The 15,400-nt window shown below is 34.8% G+C and overlaps 1 protein-coding gene across 13 annotated transcripts in view; it reads left to right on the forward strand.

The window, feature by feature from the left end:
* Positions 1 to 15,400, forward strand: part of LOC136853491 (alpha-1,6-mannosyl-glycoprotein 2-beta-N-acetylglucosaminyltransferase-like) — a 166,611-nt gene that overhangs the window by 130,547 nt on the left and 20,664 nt on the right. For all 13 annotated transcript variants that reach the window (XM_067129125.1, XM_067129136.1, XM_067129154.1 and 10 more), the window contains one exon: positions 3,469 to 3,598. In XM_067129125.1, coding sequence (XP_066985226.1) covers positions 3,469 to 3,598 — 130 coding nt within the window. The remainder of the gene's footprint in view (positions 1 to 3,468; positions 3,599 to 15,400) is intronic.

Raw genomic sequence — 15,400 nt, forward strand, 5'->3', positions numbered from 1 at the left:
TTTGGAAATTAGTTAAAGGAGTTCAGGTAATTAGCACTCCAGAGAATGTATAGTTCCTTGTGAACATGCATGTTAATCAAAAGCAGTGGACAGGCTATAGATAGGTGTTGTAAAAGTGAGCAAAAAAAATGGGAATATGCATAATATGAATGAAAAGAAAGATAGGAATATGTAAAAGACGAAGCTAAAATAGTGCAAGACACACCCATTGCTAAACCAGGAAAAGGCAGCTTGTGGATGACCAACAACTGGTCCATTACTGTAAGCCTTTGCCTTTGTAAATCATGAAGATGGTGAATGTTTGTCTCTTGTGATATCTAGAGTTAGCCTCCAGCCCATTGCAATTTCAGAACAGTCATTCCATCACAGGTTTGCAAGTCTAAATGAAATCGACCATATTCAAGGAATTTGCATCTAAGCAACAACTTGTTAGTATCTTTTTCAATCTAGAAAGACATATAACACCATATAAAGTCATAGTATTTTACAAGTCATGCTTGATTTTAGTTTGAGAGCAGAGCTGCCCTTTTTATTAATGTTATTAAAGTTTTGAATTTTCACTGTACAAATAGGAGTTGTATTGTTGAGTAAGAAAGACCACAAGGGGGTGTTCCTTAGTGTGTCATATTAAGGTTTACCCTTTTGTATTAGTTGTTAGTGCCATTGTGGAAGTTAATCCCAAAGGATATGATGTGCTTGCTAGTTTAGGATATTTCCATTTTATGTACAACCTCAGTAATAGTATGTAGTGGTATTAACAAAATGGTGATTGGCCAGAAATGCATCAAAAACTGTTTGAATTTTATCCAATACGGGGTGTCTATCCAGATCCAGAATTTTATGTAAATGGACAAATGATTCTTTGCATTAGGTTGTTTTTTGATAGCATACTCATTTGCAACTCTAATTTGGCTGATCTTATACACACAACCTTGGGTGCTAACTGCAAGGAGCTGCCACAGCTATGCAAGTCTCTGATACTATCCCTACTGAATGAAAACCCGAGTGCCATTCATAGCGCAGGAATGCAAAAAGCCAAAGGAGCATGCTATCCTCTACCACAGAAAGGATAGTGAAGTGAAGCTAGAGCTTCACTTCAGGCTATGCTGGGTCACTATAAAAAGGATAGTGAAGCTAGAGCTTCACTTCAGGCTATGAAAGGTCAGAGCTGGATGAGGTGTCAGGGGTTTCCTGGATCCTTAACTGCTATCAGAGTGAGGTCAGAGAAATTTTTGCTTATTAGACAGATCCCTAAACGGCACAGTTTTTTTCTTTAGAGCAAATTTTACAAACTCATTAATACCTGCATATTGCCATTCAAATAAATGTTGTAAGTCTGGATGCAGGGAAGAAGGCTAATTTTTAAGTGAAACCGTGAGTTGTAATAGGATACCTAGTTAAGTTTAATACTGTACCAAACACCCAGTTATCTTGAAAATTTTAGAACAGATATATTTAGTCATCATGGTATAGGCAATTGCTTTTGATGGGTACCATCTCACTCAGATGTAATAGGCAGTGAAAAGTCAGACAACTTGGCAGTATTTTACCAAATACTATGAAAAGGTTGACCCCTTTTGCCATTAAAAGACCCTTTCTAAGCAATAAAGATGAAAGTAAAAGAGGAGTGTATATTTAGTAATAAATGGAAAATGAAGGAAATTATCAGGTGAGCTCTACTATGGATTTACATTAATATACCAAATACTTTAGATGGAAAACTGCCCTATGTCATACGGGGATTGGACATGTTTTTGACCCATGGATTTCAGAAGGCAAGGCAACCTCAGCCATCCTGTGGTGGTTGTTTGGTCTCATTGACTGTACGGCACTTACTGGTCGAGTATCCCAGTCTTGGAAATAGCCTCTCAATTATGCTTGAAGGGGAAGTGAATTTTAACTATAGCGGCATTTTAAGTGTATAGAAACTGGACTCCTTAACAAAATATAAAATATTGACATATTTGAAATAACTGTATACCATCTTAGGAGCTTTTTATGATCTTGTTTTTTTTATATAACATGAATCTTTTATTTATTATTATTTTATAGCTTATATGAAGTGTTATTGTATGCTGGTGTATGAGTGTGTTTTTTTTTCATTAATGATTATATAACTTCTTTCCAGTCTTTATGAACTTTGTTTTTGTGGCACATAATTTGTGAGATCAAAGCAGTTAAATGATCCTGACAGCAATGAGGAAATTTCAGATGGAAAGCAGCTCAGGCTAATTTTAGTTTGCAAGATGAGATGGCTGTTTATTGTTCTTCTTTTAAAATGTGAGTTAGTTGTTCACATGATTTTAATGATAGGTAATAGAGATGCCAGATTACATTTACAAAATTTTATTTGAGGGCATAACTAGAGGGTAGAGTCATACTTCTTAGGCCCAGTAATAGCAGCTGAACAGGTAGTCCCTTCTTCAGGTAGAGATCAGGATTTGGATCCTTATTTTCTCATTATGGCCTGCCACAAGAAATAGACTGTCAGGTTATTTGCTGCTAAGTTAACATAATTATTGAGTGATGTCCCCTGTCATTCTTGGTTACTCCATGGGTTTGCTAGCTACACAGGAACTGTCAATAACTCTTCTTCCCCAAATAGGGAGAATGGATTTGGGTGATTAGTAAGTGTATATATAAATTTTCATAACAGCAAGTTTGTCTCAGGGTTGCAGTTGCCCTGTTCACTCTTAGAGCCTGGTCTTTGTTACTTGCACAATTTTGGAATCTCTAAGGCCAATCCTATTTTCACCATGTCTCAGGTAATTTACAGCTCAGTTTACTCAACTAGATTGTGATTCAGGCTATTACAACATATTGTAGTGGGTTTGCTGTTAAACAAATATATTTTTGTTTAAATTCATACAAACCCACTTTTTATATGGAAGTGCCACTCTACATCTCTCATTTTGTTTGAAAAGGAATGAAGTGTCTTTGGGGAAATTAGCCATCTGCAAATGTGGGCTTATATGAGCAGCAGATTTGCAATAGAAAAAGAATAATTTTTTTATTACAGATTTTCACTAATGTTTAGATCATGTAATTTACTACAGTATATGGCTTAACTCATGGTCTCCCCGTGCATGCTGTATTATTGTTACACTGAAATTTCTTAGGCATTTCACCATTCACTGGTGATTTTGAAACCTATGGACATTGCTTCCTTGTCAAGTATGTAAATAAGTCATAATCCTTCTATCTTCACAAACAGTGTTATTTGCGATATTGTTACAAAATCATTATTGTTAGTATAGTTGGATATGTTTTATACTTTTGTAAATTAATCTCCTCTGGCATAAAATTTGGCTGTTATGACTTTTGTTAAGTGATTGAATTTCATATCTTTCTAATAACTAAAGTCAGAAAGACTAACCTGGAAATCAAGTAAAGCCGACTGATTTTAAGGGCTTAATGTTTAGGTGATGATGATTTTGATACTAACTAATGTCCTTTTTTATGTCTTAGTGGTGTACATCATAAGAAAAAAGACTGCAGCTCACGCACAGTGTTGAATAAAGTTCACCGAGCACTACAGAATGGCCAAAGGACTCTCTTTCCTCGTCAGCTGATAGTTGTACACACTCCACCTAAAAAGGTATTGTATTTTCTTTTCGAGTTCCAACATCTAATATCACAAAGTGAGCAATGCTGTTCAGTTTATGGTTATGTTAGGTGTGTTTTTTAATTTTTTGTAAGCAGTTTGTGCTTACAGTGCACTGAATGCATCATTGTGTCTTGCATGTATTGTTGCAGATAAGTTTTTGTTCTTATTAATTTCAGTGTTAAACTTAGTTTACCTTATTAAAATTATTTACTTATTTTTCATTTAGCTGTCATTTTTATATATAGTATATACTAACCTTAATTGACTTGAATTGGTGCTTAACCTCTCATAATTTTTATATATATACAGTAGAACCTCGGTCCTCGACACTAATTCGTTCCAGAAGAAGTGTCGAGATTCGATTTTGTCGAATTCTATGTTAATTTCTCCCATAAGAAATAACTGAAAATGGATTAATCCATTCCTGACCACCATTCATTACCCCAACCTTGCCTTTTTATACAAAACTTTATACAAATTACAATTAAATAAGTTCAGAGTTGAATAACTTACCGTATCAGAAGCACTTTTTACATTTTTAAATGCATACTGTATCAAAAAATTGGCCTATGACCAATGCGCCGTACATTGATGATAGACCGAGCGCCATAGGCTAGGCTAGGTAACCTATAGGCACTACCAGAATGTACTGCAACGGGTACACATGAAAACTGTTGTTAATAATGATAACATTGAAAAACAACAAGCCAGATTATCACATTAAATTAATAATACAGTATTTATAAGCTGAATTACTGTATGTCTGTTATCATAAAATTAAGAAAAATTTCCTAAATTACGTCGGAACTCGGCAGCTTGTGGCAGATGTAAACAAACCACAGCGCCACCCTGGTGGTGTATCGCGGTAGTGAGTTCCGACGTAATTTAAAATATTTTTCTTAATTTTATGATGACAGACATACAGTAATTCGGCTTATAAATACTGTATTATTAATTTAATGTGATACTCTGGCTTGTTTTTCAACAGCAGCAGCAGCAGCAGCATGTGTGGGCTTTAAATGCTTTTAAATAAGCATGGGAAGAACGCCACTAACAACACCAACTAGTGGCAGCCGCCCAAAACTCTTTTTTCTACAAACATCATATGATTCATCGGGTCGGATTCCGGTTTGCTGTTTGAGCTCCGACGCAAAATTTACTCAACACTTTGTGTTGAAATCCGATTATGTCGAGTTCTAGTACAGTCGAGGACCAGGGTTCTACTGTATATATATATATATATATATATATATATATATATATATATATAATATATAATATATATATATTCTTATGCTGTGGTTTTCATAATGCAGTAATCTCCCATAATGCAGTAATTTGTATGTGTGAGTTGTTGTATAACTATGATTTTGTGTTCAGATACGCATTGTATACCATAAAAGAGTTAGCGTGGGTAAAATGATTGCACTCTGTGTAGTTTGTGAGAAGGGACGGTGTGCGTAGCGCTGAGAGGGACAGAGGCTGATTGTTCGTTGTATAGGGACGCAATTTGTTTAGTCAATTTCAAAACTGCTGAAGTAATGCATTCCATTGGGACGCGATCAAAACACTGTGGAAAGACCTACCACGTAGATAGACGCCCATACAGAGGAGTCGACACTCAGAGACCATTATCCTTGCGGAAAGGGCTGCATTTTTCCGCTCCGCGTCTCTCTCTCTCTCTCTCTCTCTCTCTCTCTCTCTCTCTCTCTCTCTCTCTCTCTCTCTCTCTCTCTCTCTCTCTCTCTCTCTCTCTCGGGATTTTACGAATGTCCTGTTTTAACGTAATTGATATTTAGATAGACGATGGTCACTCATATCCTTTGACTTTTTAATTCCTTAGTAAATGTGTCTGAGTTATCTGAACAGTGTATTTTATTAAGTGTGTGTGTAACGGTGCCTGGTTAAAAACACGAAGCAATTTGGTACCAAGGTATTGTAAACATAATTGTGGGTTTCTAGTGCACTAAGAAAAATATTTAGAGTGGTTATGTGTAAAGATACCTTTTCACTTTTTTAATATTTTTTCGTGTTATATGTTTTATGCTTTATCTTTTGAAGAATTTTTCTTTTATGCATATATGTGATGTGTTTGCTATTCCCTTAATTTTTGCTTTACATTTTTTTATATTTAATCTTTTTGCAGAGTATATATTTCTGTGTCTTTTGTATCCACATTTTTACATGCTTGATTTATTTGCCTTATTTCGTTTAACACTTGGGAATTGAAGTTTTGTTACTCAACAATTTAAATTCTTCTTGAATAACCCTTTTGATTAATTAATAAATTAATTTCTGATTTAATTTTGACTGATGATTAATTCAGATTTAATCCAATTTTGTTTTATCTTGAAGTAATAATAAATTTCCCTGAGACTGTTAATGTCATGTATAATCTTTGAATTTAGAAATAAATTTTTGTATTTAAAATATTGTATCAGAGTTTCATTCATTGACCCACCAGTAATTTTGATTTGAACTAGAGATAGAGTGGTAAGTGAGATGTTTTCCTTCAAGTAATTGAAGTGAGCTCGAACCAGGGAAATGAAATGAAAAGAAATACTTGAACTTTTATAATGTTAATGGAGTGACGCCCTTAGATTTTACTTCACACCTGTTTAACGAACTTAATCTGCTTTCTTTCATGATTGATAAGTTTATAAGGGATCACTCTTGCCTTTAGAGAAATCAGTCGCCTTGTATGTGTGATGAGGGTTCAGGTGTCTGGCTTTTGTGAGGTAACTATAAATGTTGAATAAATGGTAAGTTTGGTAATCAAATATCAAGCACTTAGATACCAGGTTTGATTTAAAGAACAGACACTGGACACTCCGGGGTCACCATATATAAATGTTGCACTAGACTCCGGGACAAGCACTTGGGTATCAGGTTTGATTTGAAGAACAGACACTGGACACTTCGTCACATATATAAGTGGTGCCCAAGACCCTGGGAAAACAGATCACAAATATCACTCTGGTGTATACTGGTGGTGTTAGGGACATATTCTGTTATGAGAGTGACCATATAGTTATTTTATTTTATGAGGAGAGTGACCATATAATTGTTTTTTGCAATTTATTGTGTTGAATTGTTGTAATATTGAATTATTAGTTGGGTAACTGAGAGAGATGGCTCCCTTCGATGTTCAAGAGTTTTTAGCAAACCCCTCCATCCAAGAGTTATCTGAAATCACTCTGACTAAAGCACAGTGGAGTGAGATAGCAGTCGCATGTGGTGGTCAGGTGTCTGCCAACATGGTAAAGGCACAAATAAAATTCATTGCAATCCAAGCATTGATGGACTCTGGTAAAATAGATGAGGAGCTCGGAGATGCTCAAGAATTGTTGAACGCAGCTGAGGTAGAACTTATAGATAAACAGGGGCAAAAGAAAGAGAAAAGTGATGCAGAAGCAAAGCTTAGACGTCTAGAAGCAGAAGGAAATCTGATTAAGCTGAAAATGCAGGCAGAAAGAGCAAGAGAAGACATAGAAAAATGAGAAAGAAAAGAAAGAGAAGAAGAGAAAGCTGCTGAAGAATTAAGAAAAATAGCAGAAGAAGAAAGAGAAATAGCTAGACACAAGAGAGAGATGGAAAGGTTGAAAGCTACAGCTGAATTGCCCGTAACATGTAGTAAGAGTGCAGAAGTTAATTCCAGGGTTTACAGAAGCAGCTCCAGATGAGTTTTTTGATCACTTTGAAAAAGTGGCTGTAGGAATGGGATGGCCAGAGGATAAATGGTCAGTCTTGTTACAGAGTGTTCTCATTGGAAAAGGAAGAAGTGCCTATTTAGCCTTATCAGCTGATCAGTGTAAAGAGTACAAGGTACTTAAACACAATGTGCTACAAGTTTACCAGATGACCACTGAATATTATAATGAAAGATTCAGATCTTTGAGAAAGGATGACCAGATAACTTTCTTGGATTATGCCTACAAAGTGAGAAGATGTTTTAAACGATGGTTGGAGGCTGCTAAAGTTAAAACATTGGAAGATCTTGAAGGATTAGTTGTTCTTGAACAATATCTTAGGGGAATTCCTGAACACATAAGAGCCTATCTGAGAGAGAGAGAGGTGAATAAACTTGACAAAGCTGCTTCACTCAGTGAGGACTACAACATTATAAGCAGCAGAAGGAACTATAATGTCAAGTACCCGAATCAACGCACAGGTTTTAGGTCTCATCCAAACTTCAGGAGCAGATTTAATGGGAATCCTACAAGTGGTAATACCAAGTCATTTCAGGGTAATATCCCTCAGCAAGCTAATGTAAAATCCTCATAAAATAATGTTGCAAGGCAGTTACAGAAGCCTAATGTTGTCTGCTACAAGTGTGGAAGAGCAGGACACTTCAGTCGGGAGTGTCATCAGACACATTGGCAGTCCAAACCAGTTGGTCAAGTAGTAAGAAATGACCAGGTGAAACAGACTGCAAAGAACAATGTGGGGAGGAGTCAAGCTCCAGTGAAGACTGAGACTAAACAAGCTGAATGTTTAGCTACCAGTGGAAATGTAACTTCAAGCAGTGAGTGGCTGAGCAGTTTGGAGGCTTTTAAGCCATATATCTCTCGGATATGAGCGCGCTGCCGGTAGCGGGAAAAAGTATCGTACGAGCACTCGACATATTTTAGCAAAATATAAAATTAAATATTATTATATATTATTATATTGTAGCAAATTAAAAGTCGGGTTAGTTAAAACTGTCGCATAGGTTGTAAGTCAATGACTACCTGATAATACCTGTATATATATATATATATATATATATATATATATATATATATATATATATATATATATAATTAATTATTTGTAAATTTTGTGCAAAAATCAGCCTTCTAACTGGCATAGTTTCATAGTTATTACAAAATAAATAAAAAATTTTTTCTTTTGCCATTTTCTGAAAACTTAGCTCTTTCAAAAATAAGTGCTTATAACTCCAAGAAGTCTGAACCAAATTCAATGAAACTTTTAGAGTGTAGTATAACTATATATCTTGATTATGTATGCAGGAAATTCATTTTTGAGTGAAACTTTTTTTGTATATTTTTGGAAAGTTTTAAAAAAAATTTTCAAATGCAAAACAAATTAACTTAGAAGTCGAATTACTAAATTTCTCTGTTTGAGAATTTTCATTATTCGTTGAAGGATAAGTAGTAAAAATTTGAAGCAAATCCCTTCAATTATAAGGTAGCTATATGCACTTACTTTATAATGGGGCCTTATGGAGTCGGCGCTTCCCTTAATGTTAATAGCTGAAAATTAGTAAATCATGTTTTTATCATAAAAAATATGTTTAGTCATGGAAATATCAAAATACTCTACATTCAGTCAGAGCCATTTCCTCCCATTTTCTTTTTACAGAACAGGGGAAACACTAGGATTCACAGCTTCAGTATGCAGTAGTACAATACAGTATTTTTTTATAGCGTAGTCGCTTGCTTCGTCCTCAAGGAGTTACCTTCCATGGTCTACCAGAGCACCATGGTGACCAAACTAATATCAAAGAATTCTCTTCTAGTAGGTCTTTTTGGCCAGATATTGTGTCTTAATGATTAACATTATAACACGTGATGGAGTATATAATGGAGTCAAAGATAAGAGGGCACTTTCACTTATCATCAGCGAAGCTGAACCCAGTTTTTCCAATGTCAAAAGAACCTGCAAGAAAGAGAAGCGACTGTTGTGCATGCGCATCCGCCCTCTTGTTTACAACCAGGCCATCAAAAACCAAGGCCCCATTATATCTGTTTGGTCTATAGCGAATGGTTCATGTCGTTACTAGCACTCAGAAAAAAAGTATAATGAAAAAAATTATACTTTTTTTTTCCATTTTCATTATCGAGGATCATGGAAACATCAAAAAAAACAAGATAAGTGCATAATATTAAGTTCCAGTTAACCCTTAAACACCTATTGGATGTATCATACGTTGACTAAAATTGTCTGTTGGGTGCCGAGTGGACGTACCGTACGTCGACTACAAAAAATTTCAACCTTCGGTCAACTTTGACTCGACTGAAATGATCGAAAAACGCAATTGTAAGCTAAAACTCTTACATTCTAGTAATATTCAAGCATGTACCTTCATTTTGCAACAAATTGGAAGTCTCTAGCACAATATTTCGATTTATGGTGAATTTTTGAAAAACTTTTTTCTTATGCACGGGCGGTAACTCAGCCGAAAATTTCATAAATTCTTGTGTCATTTTGTCGTAATTTTTGCACTGTTCTCTATTAGCTGTTACATAAAGTTTTATATATGAAAATGTGTGCAATTTCATGTACAATACAGCAAAATACAACCCATGGTTGTAGCTTTTATCAGTTTGGAAATATTTTCATATAAACCACGATAACTGCCAAAATTTCAACCTTTGGTCAACTTTGACTCAACCGAAATGGTAAAAAAACGCAATTGTAAGCTAAAACTCTTACATTCTAGTAATATTCAATCATTTACCTTCATTTTGCAACCAATTGGAAGTCTCTAGCACAATATTTCGATTTGTGGTGAATTTTTGAAAAAACTTTTTCCTTACGTCCGCGCCAGAAATTCTTTCGTCACATTGTCGTAATGTTTGCACTGTTTTATATTAATCGTTACGTAAAGTTTTATATATGGAAATGTGCGCAATTTCATGTAGAATACAACAGAAAATAACTCATGGTTGTAGCTTTTATCAGTTTTGAAATATTTTCATATAAATCACGGTAACTGCCAAAATTTCAAGCTTCTGGTCAACTTTAACTTGACCAAATGGTAAAAACGCAATTATAAGCTAAAACTCTTACATTATAGTAATATTCAATCATGTACCTTCATTTTGCAAGAAACTGGAAGTCTCTAGCACAATATTTCGAATTATGGTGAATTTCTGAAAAAAAAAAAATTTTTCCTTCGCTCTGCGCTACTGTAACTCGGCCAACATCTCAGAAATTCTTTCGTCATGTTGTTGTAATGTTTGCATCGTTTTACATTAGTTGTTACATAAACTTTTATATATGAAAATGTGTGCAATTTCATGTAGAATACAACAGAAAATAGCTCATGGTTGTAACTTTTATCAGTTTTGAAATATTTTCACACAAATCACGATAACTGCCAAAATTTCAACCTTCGGTCAACTTTAACTCGACCGAAATGGTAAAAAAACGCAATTGTAAGCTAAAACTCTTACATTCTAGTAATATTCAATCGTTTACCTTCATTTGGCAATAAATTGGAAGTCTCTAGCACAATATTTCGATTTATGGTGAATTTTTAAAAAACATTTTCCTTATGTTCGCGCTAAACTCGCCAAACATCTCAGAAAGTTTTTCGTCTCGTTGTCGTAATATTTGCACCGTTTTATATTAGTCGTTACATAAAGTTTTGTATATGAAAATGTGCGCAATTTTATGTACAATACAACAGAAAATAACTCATGGTTGTAGCTTTTATCAATTTTGAAATATATTCATATAAATCACGATAAATAGAAAAAATTTGACTTTCGGTCAACTTTAACTCGACCGAAATGGTCGAAAACTGCAATTGTAAGCTAAAACACTTACAGTCTAGTAATATTTAATCAATTAGCTTCATTTCTGAACAAACGTGAAGTCTCTAGCACAATATTTCGATTTATGGTGAATTTTTGAAAAAAACATTTTCTTACGTCTGGGCGTTACGCATTCATGCATCATTTTGTGATAATATTTTCTCTGTGTTGCTTTGATCGTTTTAAAATTTGTTACATACCAAAATCATCGCAATTTAGTGTACAATACAACTAAAAAAAATTAACTCAATAGCTTTAACCGTTTTGCTTACAGCACGATTTGTATACAATTATATACGATTTTTTTTTTTCGCTGTCATATATTCCAATATTTATATATGATGATATTTTTTTCATTTCTGATGGTTGCATACTAAACTTCAGGCAATGACAAAAAAATGAGCCAAAAATGAACTCTTAATCTTAAAAACTAAGCGTGCTGTGATTTTTTGAAAAAAACTTTTTTTCCGCTTCGGCGCTAACTCACCGAACGCCGCCGGCATACGGGAGACGTTTTTGTAAATAGGGCTTCGGCGTTAAAGGGTTAAAAAGTTTTAGTTTTAAACCTTTGGAATTGATAATATCCTTGTAAAAGCAGGAACCCAGCTCGTTGATTGCTAGCCTACCTAGTATCGTAAAGCGTTGATTGTTACCTAGTTTTGTAAAGCGAAAATTGTTTCAAGTTCTAACTAAATGTTTTAACTAAAAGAAATGTTCCACATATTAATATAGAAAATCCTTTCAGATTATATGATGTCTACAATAATCTAGGCTGTAAGTGAGAATAATTTAGACTGGATTAATAGTGGATGTTGTCTGTAGCCTATGTCCTTAGATTACGTATCGTAAGTGGCCTAGCTTAGACCAAGGACCCTAGGATCAGATAATAACAATATCTGGACAAAATAAATTGATAGCTTTATATAAGCCTGTGCACTTGAGCATGAGCTAAATAATTCAGGACTAGCCTAGGCATTACCTTATACAGTATGAAGTTAAGTGAAAACTTTTTACGAAACATCCCATTTTTGGACTAAATTGCTAGCCTAGACCTTGTAACCTAGGACTAGATGAAGTAGTAATTAGGACTAGATGAAATCGTAATCTGTGCTGAATGAGATGGTGACCTAGCCTTAAGGCTACATACTAAGGTAGGCTAATTGTGTTTTATGTAACTATACACGTAAGTGTGAATTAAAAAATCCAGATTAGGCAGCAGCCTAGATTAGAGTAAGTTATAGCCTGGCTATAAGGTTACACATTAGTGATTTCTGTTGTATATAGTAGGCCAAATAGCTAGGATTGTATATAAACAACAACCTGGGTTAGACAAAAAACAGTAGAATAACTATAAGGTTACATATTAGTAAGTTTTCTGTTTTTATATAGCCTAGCCTATACATTGAAAAGTGATCTGCAATAATCTGGATTAGCAATACCTATATACTAGGTTAAGGGATCGGCTGGTTTCCGACTTTTTTAACGACAGGTTGTTGATATATAGGGGTTTGTTAAAGGATATTGTGTGGAACTTCTGGGAAAAAATTTTTGTTCAGTGACCTTAGGTTTTGTGACGCCAGAGCATTTTTCGGCAAAAATGGCCATTTTCAAAATGCATCTCCTCCTTTGCTTTTTGGTTTTAAGGGATGAGATTTGAACCATGTATAAAACACATATGGACCTTCAAACAAAGCCGGGGATTTTTGATTTTCAATTATTTTTCGAGATATGAATTTTTTTTTAATGAAATTTTCCCGGAAAAATTACAGAAAAAAAAAATTGCCAAAAATCAGAAACTCAAAATATTAAAAATCCCTGGCTTTGTTTTAATCTACCATGTTTCCCCATGTTATATTTAAAATTTCATTTAGATTGGTCCAATACTAAGGGAGGAGATGCATTTTAAAGGCGAAAAACTTATGTTTTAAGAAACGGGCCTTCAAAGTTTTAGTTACATAAAAAAAGTAAAAGGGACTTCAAAGACTGTATTACAATTAATTCTATGGTTTTAATTTTTATTTTTGGGTATTAATTAATGCAAAATGATTATAAATAAGAATATTAATTGATTATTTATGTGCCTAAGACACATTCTTATAAATTTTAGGTTCCTGGTCCCCTGTCTGATCTTGATGCAAGGTATTACTCTAGGGTATCATAGTTGCCTACACTTTTTATTAGTGTCTCAATCCATCCCTTGCCAAATGGATCCTGGGAATTACTTTACATTCACAATTAGGATTCGTGATTCAAGTAATTCATCAAGTCTTGCTTCACTTATTATGATCATTTTATTTTCAGGATCGTCTATAATATCAGCCTCCGAGCTACTGCTTTCTTTTTCTAAAATATCTTTGCCCTTTGGTAGTGACGAACAAATAAAAAGGCGTTTAGGGGTGGATGTGGTTGGTCTCTGGTCAGCAGAGATCGCTGCCTGCGCCGTTTGATGGGCGACAGCTCGCTCTCTCTCCGTCGCTCCATTCCCTCTATGGCACTAATTTCTTGAACTCTTTCTTCTACTTCTCGCCTGGACTTTTCCACTTGGCTTTTCCGCATTCTAGAAGCATGAAGTGAACTCTTGGACCTTTTAGGCACGGTGAAAAACAAAAACACCGCAGAAAATACAGAGTTCAGTCAAGGCTAGCAAGCATGAAAAACGTGTCCTTCTAGCTTGGAAGTTTATAGGCAACTCTCGGCCACAGTCGGCGTCATGGTATGACGTGTGCGTTGTCATGGCTAGGAATAACTAAAAAGGTGCCGAGTAGGATATTATTGACATTATACATTTCATTTCAAAGGAAGTTTTCGTAATATATATCGCAAAAAAACTATACCAGACTAAATCATTTGCGCTACTGGTGTTTTATGGGTATATAGTTATTGTTACATTTTAGGCCATAACTAGAGAAATACGGCAAATTTTAGCATAATATTTCGTGGACACATTCTTGAACCCTATACGAAGCCATAGAATTTTTTCAGCAAATCGAATTTTTAAAGATTATTGGGTTTTTTTAGGCGGCTGATCCCTTAAGAAAGAACAGATAAGCCTAGGATTATATATAAACAGTATCCTAGGCTCAATAAAATAACCTGGTTTTTTATGACGCGTAGCATTTATGTAAGGCTACATGCTAGTAGGGTCTTATGTAGCCTATATCCTTAAAGGTGATATAAACCTAGAACAGGCAGTAGCATAACCATATTAAGTAGGAAACCCTTTTTAAGGAATATCTTACTATTAGCCTAAAACAGCGATGGCGGAATATCAGATAAAAGGGTAGTCTCGGCCACATAAAACAGAAAACCAGATTATAAGAGAATTATTTTCTGTATAGTTTATATCTTTAAGTTGCAAATAAGCCAAGAATAGGTTATGCAAGAACCTTCTAAGAAGTCCTCTATTCTTAGCTCAACGTAGATTATACTAGAAGCATTACCCTAAGCTATATAAAACAGTAGTTTTTGTTAGTTAAACAAATTAGTTCGTAGCAGTTAGTCTCAATGGCATGACAATTGGAATTAAAAATTTCACTTGGCCATTGCAAAAGGATAAATAGTGTATAAGTAATACAGCCATACAGTAAACCCCCTACATTCGCGGTCTCAAGATTCGTGGACTCACATATTCGCAGATTTCTCTGTGGAACATATCTACTCATTATTCGCGGTAAATTCGCCCATTCGCAGTATTTTTCACTGAGAAATATTCACTAATTACTGTATTTTCATATAATTTTCATGACTAAATGCACTTTTTGTGATAAAACTATTAAAATACTCAGGTATAAGGATTTTTAGAGGGGTTCTAAGTATTCGCGGGGGTTGCGGTAGGCATCCCCCGCGAATACGGGGTTTACTATATACAGGTATGAAAACTAACCTAAACCTTAGAGGGTTCAAGTTAATATAGATATTTAATTAAATGTATTACAACTGCACACTTATAATCAAGTTAACCTGTAATATGGAAACTATAGGAGGAACTACATAAATGACTGCACATAAAAACAATTAATACTAACTAGCTTCTAATAACAGATTGCTTTATATCACTACAGGGCTGCCATTAGGCAGGATCCTCAGTTCAAGTGTTCTGTAGCAAATTGCTCGGTTCACTTTTTGCCAGTGGGTAATGGCCCATGCCACCTGCCATGAGCATAGTCCCTGTAAAAAACAAGGAAAATTTGCTTGGTTGCCAGATGTGGGCGAGATTTGTACTATGCTCCTGGCAGCAAGTTTTAAGGAT

The sequence above is a fragment of the Macrobrachium rosenbergii genome, chromosome 3 (assembly GCF_040412425.1).
Source record: "Macrobrachium rosenbergii isolate ZJJX-2024 chromosome 3, ASM4041242v1, whole genome shotgun sequence".
NCBI classification, from domain to species: domain Eukaryota; kingdom Metazoa; phylum Arthropoda; class Malacostraca; order Decapoda; family Palaemonidae; genus Macrobrachium; species Macrobrachium rosenbergii.